Genomic DNA, 14,140 nt, shown 5'->3' on the forward strand with positions numbered 1-14,140 from the left:
GGATTATAAGAGGAGTAGAACTAATTCCATGGAAGTAAAGTGAATTGAAATGCACATTTTCCTCATAGTTGATAGTACAAAGGATATTGGATTTTTTGTGTAGGAAGACTTGTTACAAGACATTGATTTTCAAAATTAACAAGAAACATATCATAGATACTTCTGAAGAAAAATAAGTATGCAAATAGTTGCAGACAGTGTTTAGCATCTGTAAGCATTTTGTGAACAATTTTTTTGTGATAAACATTTCAATGAAAAGATAGGATTAGAGGTGGGTGAAGGAAGTTAATCATAAAGAAAACTGCATTCTTAGTTAAAACAAATCTAGAAGACATGTTTGAGCACCTAATATGATCTGAGAAGATTTCAGAGTGAAAGGCAGCCTCTCATAAGAGTTCATCTTGCTTCCCCTACATTGTTGCATTGTCTATGAGCTGAAAATCTGTCTCCTGCAGCACGAGTATTCATTATGTGTTTCCTCAGCCCAATGCTTTCTCCAATGTGACAAAAATTACCAAATACGAAAAAATGTTCAAACGCATACTGCAAATCACAGTTCATTTACCATTAATAGGAGAGAAAATTCAATATTTTAGCAAATATAAGATGAAAAACAAAGGAAATAAAGCAGCCGTAAAAAAATATCGGTTTGACAGAAGGATTCACCTTGGTTATGAGTCTTCATTTTCTGCTAGGACATCCAAGTCCTGGCTTAGTCCTGGTTTTAGTGCTTCCTTTAAGGATTCAGGGACAGGCACACCCTGCATTCATCTTTCATGTTATGTCGCTTTGTGATGTGATACTGACTCAACAACCTTCTCCCGTTACGTTCTTGCAATATATTAATAAATCGCTTCTAGTTCCGGTTGTCTTTGTAGTTTTGTGTCCTGCAAAAATCTGAGATGTGAGCAAGAGGTTTTTTTCTGAAGAGAACGTGGTGAAGGGCTGCTCTATCCTTCTCTAAACGCCGGTTTCCCACACGACGGTAAATTCGTGTGCATGTTAAGACAGAGCTGACGTTTTCACATTTCTCCATTCATTTGTTTCACCATCTGAAGTATGTGTATTTCCCCGATAATTTTGCACCCTGTGGTGATACATCTTTACTTGCATTTGTCCTTAATTTATACCTCCGTGTCTTTAAACGAAATACTTGCCACCTCACCTAAAAGGAGCTCAAATAAACTTCCTTCCTTTGAGATCGATCATAAAAACTTATCTAATCTTTCATCCACAGAGTATTTTTATATAACACTTAGCATTTAGAGCTCTTCAACTTACTTTTGAATGCTCTATAGGTAGCACTTCCCTTACCGGATGTTTTATAGCTCTTCATTCCCTTATTAGTTCGTTCACCAGGTGTTTTAATTAACGATATTTGTCTTAAATAAACACATCTCTGAGCGAATTTCTCCCCAGACGCTTAGCGCTTGTGCAAATAGAAGCACCCTCCCCGCCACTTGTTCTTTTTTTGCTTATAGCATGCCATCAAACCGTGGAAGCAGACACAGCGCCGCCGATCACTGCCGCAGCAGTGGCGATGATGACGGTGCCAGAGGATGGGGAGAGGTTGGTTGTCAGCCCAGAGGGAAGGTCTCCAGTTCCGCAGGGTACCTGCCGTGCCGCCGGGCCCGAACGGCCTCGCTGCGGAGCTGTCCAACGTAGCTCCGCTCCCGCTCACCTTCCGCACCGCTCCGCGCAGCGCAGCCGGCGCCCTGCCCGCCCCTCGCCTCTGACAGCCCGCGGGGCCCTGGGAGCGAGACTGGAACGGAAAAGTCTTTCGCATCGCATCTTTCCCGGCAAAAGGGGATGCGTGGTCCGCTCGGGGTTGTGAATGACGGCAGATCCCGGTATGCGGTGGGAAATGTTTGCGGTCCTGTAAGCAAACAGGAAGAATTTTCACGGAGAACGATCCTTCGGCCGCCCCCACCCATCCCCTTTTATCTGATGGGCTTTGAAATACCCTTAGAAATTAGAGACTAACTAGCCCCAAAGCGAGAGTGGTAACAATGCATGACAAAGGCGAAGATTAGGCTTTAAGAAGGCCGTGCGAGAGTGATGGCTAGCCACTCCTAAACAAGCTGTGTGCACAAATCGTGTGCCAAAGAAAATCGATCCGATTCAACCTGGGTGTGTCTAACACTTGCAGGGATTGCCAGGGCCGGACTGTTTACTTAGACATATTCTATGTTGTCGGAGGGTGAAGACACAACCCCTAACTTCTTCCGGCCTCTCAAGACAAAAATAAAAACCTTGACCAAAGGAAAGTATTCAGCGGTGTCGGGTGTACGGGTGTGTTTGTATGCATTTCACGGTATTTTGCGCTATGTATCCTGCGTTATCAGTGCGTGCAGTCAGGTTGATTCCTCTGCGCACTGGCGGTGACCGGGGCCACTCTACTAAAGGTGCAAGAGCAACCAATGCTCTGACTAGGACCAGCTTATCCTCGTCTCATGGGCAAGAGGAAGAAGTTTCAAAGCAAGTGCTTTGAGATTGCCTGAGATGAAATGAGCTTTACCAAGCAGTCTTTTACTGCCACGCTAGCAAGTTGTTTGAACTCTAGTTGAAGGAAGTTTAGAGGGAGTGGAGAGGTGATTCCAACAGTTACTACCGGGAATGCAATATCGGGTCCCCTACAATGCTTACTTAGGCTAATGGAGGTCCTCTCATTCAGTTCCAGCTGCGCTGGGATACAGAGTAAACATTCCCCGGTGACCCTCTGCGTGCAGGTCCCCTCTTCGGGACATCATTAAAAGCATACATGCACTTGCCTGACATCAATTGTCAGGCTGGCTCTCAGGGTTCAGAGATCCCGACAGAAAGCAGGAAAACAAGCCCAGTGGAGACCCGGCTCTGCGGCTGTGGGTTTTAAAGAGGCTGAAAATCGTTTGGTTGCGGGTGTATAAGAAGAGACAAAAGTGCTCAGCAGGTAAGAGAGGAGGTTTTTGCCAAGAAGGAACTGTCCTTGATCGCTGTGACAGGATTGACTCACTGGGGACTCCTCTCTCGGGAGCATCCACGCGTCCCCGAGGGGGCTGCCTGTCTCCTCTCATCAGCATCACGGCGAGAAATTTTACAGCCGCTCTTTCTAGTCCTGCTAATCCTGTTATCCGGGGCGTTATAAATATTAACGCCGCCGGGGATGGGGGACCAGATTAAGCCCTCTCTGAAGTAAGATGTCAGCCAGCTTCTTCCCAGCCCACCAGCGCCCGGAGCTGCTGGATGATCTGCACGGCAGAAACCCAAAAGTGCCCTTCCCGGAGGGGCTGTTGGGCCCCTCGGTGTTGGATTTCGTGGCCGACCTCTCCCTGGGCGACCCCCAGGTCGTTCCCCGGGCCGGGACGAGCCTGGGTTTCTGTGAGATCACCTCCGGGCCTCCCTTGCGGGACAGAGCTCTGTCACTTCGGGAGGGGATGGTGCGCGGGCTACCCCTGGCTGACTTCGGAGATGGAGGTCCCGAAGACGAAGAAGAGGAGGAGGATGAGGAGAGGATGCGCAGCGCTTCCCTTCTCGACAGACCCAGGAGAAAGAGAGTTATCACCTATGCGCAGCGTCAGGCTGCCAACATACGGGAGAGGAAGAGGATGTTCAACCTCAACGAGGCGTTTGATCAGCTGAGGAAGAAGGTGCCCACTTTCGCCTACGAGAAGAGGCTCTCTCGGATAGAGACATTGCGCCTGGCCATAGTGTACATCTCCTTCATGACTGAGCTCCTGGACGGTTGCAGCAGGCAGGAGGCGAGCTAGGCAGAGCCGGGAAGCGGCGGGATGGGGCTAGGGGCCGAGCACCACCCACGGCATTGAGCAGATGGCCCCGGGTGCCTCCCTGCTTGAGATGCAGAGCTGTGGCTCCTGCCTTGGCTTCTCAACACCGCAGCCAGGACCGTGTAGGTGTGTGATGCAAAACGAGGAGTGTTTAAGGAAGCGTGCGTTGGGGGCGGGGGGAGGAGTGCGGGAGAAATGAGGTGGAGAGTGTCAGTATGCGTAGATTTGCTAATATATATAATTTTTGTAAAGGAAAAGAAAAAAAAAAAAGGTCTGAGACCCTTTGGTTTGTGTTGCGTCGCCTGCTTTAAATTTTTTTGCAATTTGTTGCTTTCGGGAAAGGCTCACCGGGGCAACAGAGCCGTTCCAGTTTGCAGAATGGATTTCCAGCGGATTCAGTTGTCTGCCCAGCTGCCTGCCGGTGACGAGGAAAATCTCGGCGTTTGCATTTTAACCTAGCGCTTTCTGCTTAAAAAAAAAATAAAATAAAATAAATAAACAACTACTCCCTTTTCTTTGTAATCCAGCCATGCCGTGTGTCACAGGGCCAGTAAGGCGAAACATCTGGACACAACCGTTTGTTGTCACGATTCTCTTCCCGGGACCAATTGTGTCCTGGCGTGTGGGCAGGGTGGGCTCACACCGAACAGGAGCTGGCGCAGGAGGGCCTGGTGCTGCCCAGCCCGGCCCGGCGCGTTGCGATGCGGGGCGCACAACGCGGGCAAGGCGCGGGGGCCGGTTCGGTCACTCCGCAGCCTCCCTGGCATCGACGGGGCCGGGCTGAGAAGCCCGATCTGCGCCCGTCTGAGAGAGACAATGTGAGGGCTTGTGGGCTTTGATTTTGGGGAGGTCACGGAAAGTCCTTTTCTCTCTCACTGGATTTTTTTTTTCCTCCCTTCCTCCCACCGCCCCCCCTTCCCCTGGCATATGTTTGATGGCTGTAAGGAGACAAAATAAAATCTGAAAAAACGGAGGGAGACAGAAGGGCCCGGCCGCAACCTGCGGATGGAGACAGGGTGCACTTCGGGGATCGTTTTTTAGCGTTATCTCCTAATGCCTCGCAGCCTCTCGTGAACGGGGCCGAGAGCCAGGGAGAGCCGCCGTGGCAGGGGTGGCAGTCGAGCAAGTGACCGGAGGTTCTCCTCTAGAAGCCTCTTCGGCCCTTCCTAATGTGCCTCTGTCCCCCTGCTCCCCCCTGGCTCCCCAGTTGCTGGCACCTTCCCTCACCGCTGCTCGGCAAAGATCTGGATTTGTCCCCGTATTTGCAGCAGACGGGCAGCAGCCAACCTCCATCGAGCGCAGTCCAGCCTGCGTCAAACTGGGGAGAAAATGTCCCATGCAGGGCAGTGGTTCTGCATGACTTGTCAGGATAGCTTTTATCTCCACAATATAAAATTGTTGTGATATTAGTAAAATAAAGATTTATCCTGGATTCACTCTAGTATGCGTAAGATCAAAATCTCTTTGATTTCTTTTCTCATGTTTTGTCAGTTCCTGTGGTGATTCTTCTTTCTTTCATTCCATCCACTGAATGGTTTAATATCCTGTATTAATATTCTAATATTCTTTCTCTTTTCACTTGTTTCTTTGATTTCTTTTCCCACTTGTTTTTATTGACTTCCCTGACTCCACATTGCATCTGCTCTACGGTTTTCAGAATTCTTTTTTCAAAAGGCAGTTGGCGAGTTAACACAGATGGATCCTCTCTAGAAACCGGGGTGTTTCACCTCTTCAGATGGTTTTGTATTGGGAGTTTTGTATGTGTGTTTGTTTGTGTGGGGGTTTCGTGTGTGTGTGTTGTTGTTGGTTTGTTGTTGTTATTTTTTTTTCCTAAAAATAAAATGAGAAAAGGATTAATATTCCAAAATAAACAACTGTTCACATGACCCAGTTGCATTTACTGTTACCACTGTCTCAAGCAAAATGATGAAGACAGATTCTTTAAAGACAATGAAACATGCAATTCAGTATTCACTTTTTAGCACAGTTTCTCTATGATCTTTATACATCTGTGCTTTCTATTGCACTATTATCTATCCGTTCATTTTATTTCCTTGCTCCTGTCACTGGATAGAATTAGAACTCTATAGCTCACAGTGTATTAAGAGTTTCATGATGTAAACATGTCTGTAACAGATAATTCAAAAATGATTGGTTTTCTCTTCTTGGTTCAATAACAAAACATTGGAGTTTATTCAAGATCTAAGGTTTTTCTTTACTTGTGTTAAAGACTAGAGAAAGGCAGAAAGAAAATATTACATTTTATTTCGAAATACAAATAAAAATCTGGATCTTACATTATGAATCCTGATTTTTAACAGATCACTGGAAATATTGCAGCAGTAGTACAGACCAGTAGTAACATTCCTATATGAGCCACTGATTCTAAAAGCTAACATTAGGAGTTAAAAATGCGGTTGCAGTATAAGCCAATGAACGCAATATGCAAACAACACAGATTAAGTATTGAGACACATTTTGTGTTGTATCAAAGACTTTGGAAGAGCCTCTTGGCCACACGTTGATTTATAGTAGCTGAGAACATTATGAAAGGAGCTTTACTTTTTTGTGGTTTATGCTTTTCCAAACCTGGCAAATATTTACCAGAACAGTAGTCGAAATGCATTTTTTTGTACTAGACACCTGTGTTAGAACCAAAGCATGCCATATGCCCACAAAGAGCCCAGTGAAACAGTGAGATACCATACTGCCCCATTGCTTGGCCTACGTGGATGCGCTGAAGTCCTGGAATCTCAGATTGCTAAGAATATAAACAAATCATGGAAACATTGCAGACAAGCTTCTTGCTGGTGTGCAATCCCAACTCCTGAAACAACAAGCCTGTGGGATCCCTTCTTCCCTTTCCCTCCTCTCAGCTCAAGATAGTTGCATCCTGGTCTGTGGAGTCATAGTGCAATAAAGCAGCATGTCAGCCTTGGGAAGCCACTGAAATCCTGGCCCTAATGCAGTCAGTGCAAAACTGCTGCTAAATTCAGCGAAGCTGTACTGAAAGGCCTTTCCCTTGCTCAGAAACCTTGCTGTCACCAACGCTGAGGCCAATCCCTTTCCTTGGTCTCCCCAAAGCACCATGCCATTGTCACCGCATTAAGAACAAAAACTGGCAGTGTCAATTACTTCTGGGAAAAGATAATGAGGGGGTTTTAAAAGCCTTAGAGCTGTTTGATCATAGCCCATTTTTAGATCTTGGTCTGAGGCGGGTTTGTTTATATTCTCTTTGCCCACTGAAGGCTGCCTTTTGGTAGAAAGTTGAGTTCCCTTGAAGCTATCACATTACGATTAGTATTCAGACATGTAAACCAAAAAATAAGTCTGAATGAAATCATATTTGAGAGACGTTTCCAAGCTTTCTAAGAGAAGTATAAATAATCAAATGATTTTAAAATCTATAATCAGGCTGATCTTGTTTTACAGCTGCTCAACCTGAAAGCAGGTTTAAGAAAATTAATGCTGGAAACAGAACAAAATATTATGATAACACTGCAAACTCTTGCATCCACAGTCTGACCAGCTACTATGGCCCCATGAATGGTGTTTATTATCGCATTTGTCAGCATTTCCATTATAAACTCTCTAGCATGGAGGGTTTATGACTCAGCTATAAAAATTCCCTCCAGGATGAAACTTGATAAGTGAAGGCTTAGTCCAACAATACTTTTTTTTTTCTTTTTACAAACTTTAAAATAAATTAGGTTTTGAAGTCATGTGGGTCCTAAGTAAAAGTCATGGAAAAGAGTTTTTGCTTTATTTTTGTTCTCCTTCAGATCAGTGGTGCTTCTCAAAGAGATTTTCTATGTAGCCTTTTTCTCTTTTCAATGAACTTGGACTTTTTGTGATTTTTTAAATAAAAAATAGCTGAAATACTGAGATAAAAATGTGACTACTGTGCATGCTCTGTTCACTTTTTTATAAGAATTTGTTGTTCTTACTAGGTTTGAATACTACTAATCTGCAACAATGACAGCCAAGCTTTTCTTACTGCTTATATAGCCTAACAGTTAGAAGGATGCATAGGTACACTGGTCATAGTCTTTTTGTAGTACAGTAAAAATTGCTGTCTTTACTAAAAAGTTTCTAAATATAATTAGTTCAAATTATTTTTCTCTTAAACTTCACTTCAAAGTTAGTTCATGTTTCAAATATTGAAATGAACATTTACCACAGCAGTATACTTAGGATAAAAAGAATTTACTGAATAAAAATATTAAACTGCATTTGCCTTAAAATGTAGCTGTTTAAGAACTGCAGCTCAGATATTATTTTAAAAATTTTCCTGCTTTTCATCCAGATTTTACTTTTTTCCTTCTCTATCCTAGTTTCAGACCTAACTTTTTGGCTTGGTAGGCACTAATCACCAGCTGCAATCCTGTTAACTGGTGCTCGCACACCTAAAATTCCTATTCCTTCAAAAAAGCCAAAGTAGGGGAGCACCCCTTTCCTTTTGTATTGTCAGTTTTCACATTACTATATATTTCTAGGGACTGTAATGTATTCAAATTGTTGTGTGCATTAGATTATCTTACTGTGGTTTATACTGCTCTCAAAGGCTTCAGTGCCACAACTGTGACTCAGACCACCTCCTCCTACACTGAGGGGTTTTGAATGGTGCCCACAAAGAGTTATAATAGTGCAGAAGGAGGACAGGCTTCGCTATTGTCACACAGAGCTTTATTTCAAACCAAAATAATCAGTCACCATAGATTGCTAGGCCTGTTTATATTTTTGTCTTACCTCTGCCATAATTTTGTTATGAGAGATAAAGAACATCCTGTTGGTTTAACTGCCTCTCTTTAACTCTGAGGGGAGAAGAAAGATAATAGTTGTATGTGTTACTTTCAGTTTCATTTTTACTTGCTCCAAGCTTTATGGTAGTTGAAGGGAAGGTGGTGCGTTTTATGATTTTCTACAGAGCAAAGAGGAAATCTGTGCATGGAGGATCTTCATCATAAATAAACAAACTGAGAGAAGGAGGAGAAGTTAATCCAGATGACAACACTACTCTTTTTTTTTTTTTTTTCCTAGCATTGCTTACTTAGTATACAGGCTTTAACTTTGCTAAAGAATTCTGACCTTCGGAATGTGGTCTGTTGTCACAGGACAGAGTAGTGAGCATAGCACAGAGGATACAGCAAATATCATCACTGCATGAACATTTCAGGTTCATGTAGGACAGATGAAGTCTCTGGTCTGTATGAAAGGTAGGTTAACAAAGATTTTCAAAACAACTACTTATTTTGGATCATTTGTTTTTTGTATGACCAAGATGAGATGCCACGTAAAGGTCTTGATTTTTCAGAGGTCACTGCTGAAAGTGTGTCAGAAAGTTGTGACCTGAAGCCACTGCTATTATTTTGATCTTTGATGGTGAAATGAAGATGTGCAGGTCTGCTAGTCCTTTTGTCTTCAGTGGTGAGTAGTGACTACAGTGCACTTACTGTTCATATCCAGTATTGCTGGAAAACTAGACTGCATTTTACAGTGCCCTGGGATTCCTCCTCAGGCTCTTAGGTGCTTGGCAGGGCTGCTGCTCTGTGAACTTCAGCCTTCCTCCCAGAGCCCTTCTGCGGGAAGGGGCCATGCTGTCTCCACCAGGTGTTTCTGGGTAAAATGCCAGTTGCAAAATGGAGCCACTCTAATAAATACAATGAAGGATTAGAGATATAAATAAAAGCTTCAATACACACACAATACACAGAAAGTTTTGCAAATGTAAGGGAAGAACTGCAAAGCCTTGGTGCCCCACTCCGAACCCTAGAGCTGGTGGCCCTTTGAATTTGCCTTTTACTCCTCCACTGTTCTGCTCCTCTTGCTTCTGGTGAACAGAGGGTCCTTGCAATCCAAAGAATGTCTCCTTTAAAACACATTTGTTTGAAAAATGAACACAAAACCCGGTAAAGCTAGATCCAGCTACAGCACATCAGATTTCATGTTGCAACAGTGCACTACATTTTCTATTAAAGCTGGCGCCAGCGATCACATTCTGTCATTCAGTGCACTCCGGGTGGTTGTATATTTTCTTAATGAGGATCTGAAATCAGCCCACTTCACTTAACTGACAGTCTGCCAGAATTATGCCATCTTTCCAAATGCAGAGATCATATGATCCATCTGTTGTCTGCAGTTATGCAGGGGAAACACTTTCCAAAGAGAAATGTGGGTTGGCCCCAAAAGTATGTAATTATCCAAATGCTGAAGTGTTTCAGATGTTTCAAGGTGCTCTTGGACCTGATCTTGGCCATCTAAGCTCCTATGAAGTCTTTTAGAATAATGTACATAACTAAGCCATTAAGTTGGCAGGAAATTTTTGGAGTACATGAATAATTTAAAAATTATTCTTAAATAACTTTGGGCTGAATCAGAGATTTAGGACTCAGCAATATCATCCAAGACATTTGGGAGTGCTTCCACTTTTAAGAAGTTCATGTTTTTGTTGTTAATACTATCATATAAGAAATGAAACATAGAAACAGTTCAGTGAATATACAGAAAGACATTTTTATCTATTTTTAATCAAGTTTTAATGATACGCCAGAACACTGCAGTAACTCTGCAGCATCCTTGACCCTCGTAACTTTGCAAACTACCAGATGCAAGAGAAGTTGTCATATGATGAATAATAGTCATGGAAGAAAAAAAAAGAAAAAAAAAAAAAAAGGATTGAGAGACTGTGAAATGAAGGGCTATCTCAGATCTTTCCCTGCCTTACTTGAAGATGCGTGGAATTCATTTCATGCTACATCTGAGACAGATATCTTACATGTTGCCAAATATGATTAAGCAGATAGTTTACGTCCTCATCAGGTGCCACCTCCTTGACATACAGAACCTGAATTTTAATTATGAGCAAATGGAGCTTTCACTGAAGTACTGATAACTGTGCTTGAACTACTAAACCAAGCCTTGGTAAGATGGAATTCAAGTCCTACTGCTCAAAATACCTTTACCAACCCCAAGGTATTAAATTTGGAGACATGCATATGTCCATTAGTTCACTCTGTCAACCATACATGGGTTCACAGCAGCATAACTCAATTCTCACAGCTGTATGTTCCATACATCCAGGAACAGAATGATTACAGTATCCTCTTTCAGATCACAACTCCCATACCTATAGACTGAACCACTTTATACTGAGGAAGTTCTATGATGTTAGTAGCATAGGATTTGCTCTTGGAGACAAATGAGTTCTACTAAAGCTATGATGAGAACATATGGTACTTGTAATATTTAAAGTATGCAAGCATATTTCCTGAAAAAAGAAAAAAAAAAAAAAAAAAGATTTATTATATTCTCTTTGAGAGCAGTATAGCTGTTTAAGCATGAATCTTCAGTATCTCATTGCTCATTGGCCAGATCCTTTGAAGGATCCGGTGCATAAGGCAAGTCTTTGACTGGAGAAGGTTTTGGAGTGTAAGTTTGGCATTCTTTGCCTCTAAGCTGAAAAGACATACTATAACAGGTAGCTGAAAGACATACTATAATAGGTAGCTAAGAATGGGACAGAAAAGCAAAAGTTCTAATGACACTTCCTTCAACCCTACTTCCCCTCCCTAAATGCAATTCTTGTGAAGCTATAGGTCACTAGCATTACTTATTGGGAGGGTTTCTGAATCACTTTCAGACCACAGAAACACACTATAACACCCCAAAGATGCAGGGTGACCTCAGAGATGGACAGAGGAGGCCTTATGCCCAAAGTATTTTATTTTGCTGAAAACATCCAATGACACATTTTCAAATGACAGGAAGTCTACACGTAGATTCATAATGTTCACCTTGCAGCAGCATGGTGGAAATGCACGTGGCACCATGGAGGTTTCCTTGTCAGCAAAAACCTAGGGAAAACAGCTACATTTGCTGTGGTTTCTTTCCAGTCAGTGCATAATAGTATAGTGCTGCTCTCCTACTTCTGTGTTGCAAATGAGGTGATACTATCTGCATCATTTGCTGTGTCACAGCTTCTTACTGGAGAGCCACTAACACATTCCTTTTGGTTTTGGTGCCCTTGCAGTAGCACCTATTCCAGTGTTGGGTTTCAAATACTACTTTCAGATGTTCTTGAGCAAAGTTTAATGGCATTTTTTTGTCAGCTAACATTTTGCTAATCTCTATGACTGAACAGCAAAAATCTTTTTTTGCCTCAATGAACAGTTTGGGAGGGTATGCGTGAAGAAATATAATGGCTCCCATAACTACAAAGAATGAAAAAGCATCTTCTGTCTCTTTATAGAAGTATAACTTGCTTCTGATCTACATTCAGTCTGTGAGAATAGGAAGGGCTGTTTCTTGTAGTCAGAGCTGAGTGTCTGTGTCACCTTTTTCCCTCTTGTATATACTCCTTTGGGTTGGCCCCTTAGCCTTGATGTAACTATGAAGTATCTCCTATTATACATCTGAATTAGCATTAAGAACTTAATTTCCCAACAGTACTTCTAATCTTTAAACATGGTTATTTTTCTTCTTTGTGGGATGAAACGTACTACCCACAGTGAATTCTGTATAGAAATGGTAAGACTTAGACAGTTAACCTGTCAGCTACACTAACAAATCAGATAGTTTGCCGTCTAGACCAGACTATTAGTTCCTGCAATGAGCTGACAACATGAAACCACAGATGGAAAGATTTGGTGTTGCAAAATTTTACCTGCCAAATTGGAGGCTGCATTGTCCTCTTGGAAGAGACAGCCCATTCTGGGATGCCTCTTTGAGAAGGACAATATGGCAGCTGTTTCACTTTGTACAGCAACATGACACAGTATTATAGGAAAGAAAATACAGAAAATTATCTTAGTTGATTGAAATTAAGCCAAATGACAGTTTGCCATACCACAGCCACTCAATTACATGCCTTGAATGTAGATAAAGTTGTAGTTACCCGTAATGGAATCTGGCCAGAAGACAACATCATGAGTCTTTCCAGGACATTAAAGGATTTCCACTGACCAAAAGTTTAACATGTTGGTAGATAATAGCTAGGTTGAAGGCCATTTGGGGATAACCAAAATAGATCATAAATGTCACTGTAGATAGCATGTGGCTGTAAGCCATTGCATTATAATTGATCAAACTTCTATCTCTTTGAAAAGAATGATAACCATTTTACTGTTAAATAATCCCCATTCAGCAAAAATTCCTGTAGACATACATCATTCCAATTACCCTGAACCTCTGATACAATGGCTACGAGTAAGTGGTGCAGTAAACACTGTGAGGCTACAGTTTGTTTTTATATTGCCTGTTTTTTTCTTAAAAGGTATGCTGTGAAATATTGTGTATTCTTGTAGAGAAAAAGATTACCAACTGAAGGTGTAAACTTCAGTGTTTTGTAATAAAGCCCTTGCTATATTCCACTGCACATTCTCTGCCTTTAAATTAATTATGTCTGCTGTCATCAAGAGCTGCATTAGCTGTTTTGCAAAGTGTGTGACAGCAAAGAATAACATCAAATCAGACATTAGAAAATTTCATAAACTGCTTGAATATTAATTGAGACATAAATCTGAACATATTCTAGTCAGGAGAGTATTTTGGAATGAAGCCTCTGCTCTGACTTTGAAAGTCTGGACCATATCTTACAGCTTAGGATCCAACCCATAGATGTACCACTGAGGTCAAATCATTTTTGCACTTACTAGGTCAACATACTCTAACAACATTTCTGCTGTGCTGCAAAATGTGGGTGTTTTGAAGATGAAATACGTATTAAAACCTTCATGCAAAAGATTATTTTTTTTATCATGGAAAATTCTAAAATTAAAGTAAATATTAAGGAACAATGAGAGACCCTTTACTCCAAAGGCAGCCTCTCTTAATATTCAACACTACTCTCAGGCTGGATATTTTTTTCATTTTGATTTTATTTAAAGTCTAATTGACCCATTTTAGGACTTGATCCAGACCCCACTGAAACACTCCCTTTGACATCAAGGGATTTTGGACCAAGTCCTTAACGAATGCAAACACAAACATTCTAAAAGGAGAAAGGAATATTTCTCTGCTTCTGACATGAACTATTTTTAGTGCTGCAAGGTCAGATAGTAGATTTTGGCATGAGAATATGTTTGATATGGATACTTTTCCAGACAGAAGCAGAAGCAGTGTGGTATTATACAATGCATCACAGATACTAATAGAGATGCTTGTCTGGAGATCAGAGTACACATGAACAGTTAATGTGTGTTAATTTACTTTAACATATTCATAAACTACTACCTCTTCTGGAAAATTGTCTTAGGAGTTTGGTAACCTAAATCTGTGTTCTAGGTCAGCTTCATGTGTGACCTACTATATGACTTTGGTCCAAAATTGAAACCAGGCTATGGAACTATGGACAGATCAATCCCTAGTAAGCAAAGTGC

The 14,140-nt window shown here is 42.0% G+C and overlaps 1 protein-coding gene across 1 annotated transcript; it reads left to right on the forward strand.

Annotated features, from left to right (window-relative positions):
* Window positions 1–3,176: 3,176 nt before the first annotated feature.
* On the forward strand, window positions 3,177–3,746 carry FERD3L (Fer3 like bHLH transcription factor; the record flags this gene model as incomplete). The annotated part of the gene is made up of 1 exon (XM_080339767.1): window positions 3,177–3,746. One exon carries the CDS (start codon window positions 3,177–3,179, stop codon window positions 3,744–3,746), a length of 570 nt encoding a protein of 189 aa, XP_080195893.1.
* Window positions 3,747–14,140: the final 10,394 nt, after the last annotated feature.

This window comes from Nesoenas mayeri, assembly GCF_963082525.1.
Source record: "Nesoenas mayeri genome assembly, chromosome: 2".
Classification (NCBI taxonomy): Eukaryota; Metazoa; Chordata; class Aves; order Columbiformes; family Columbidae; genus Nesoenas; species Nesoenas mayeri.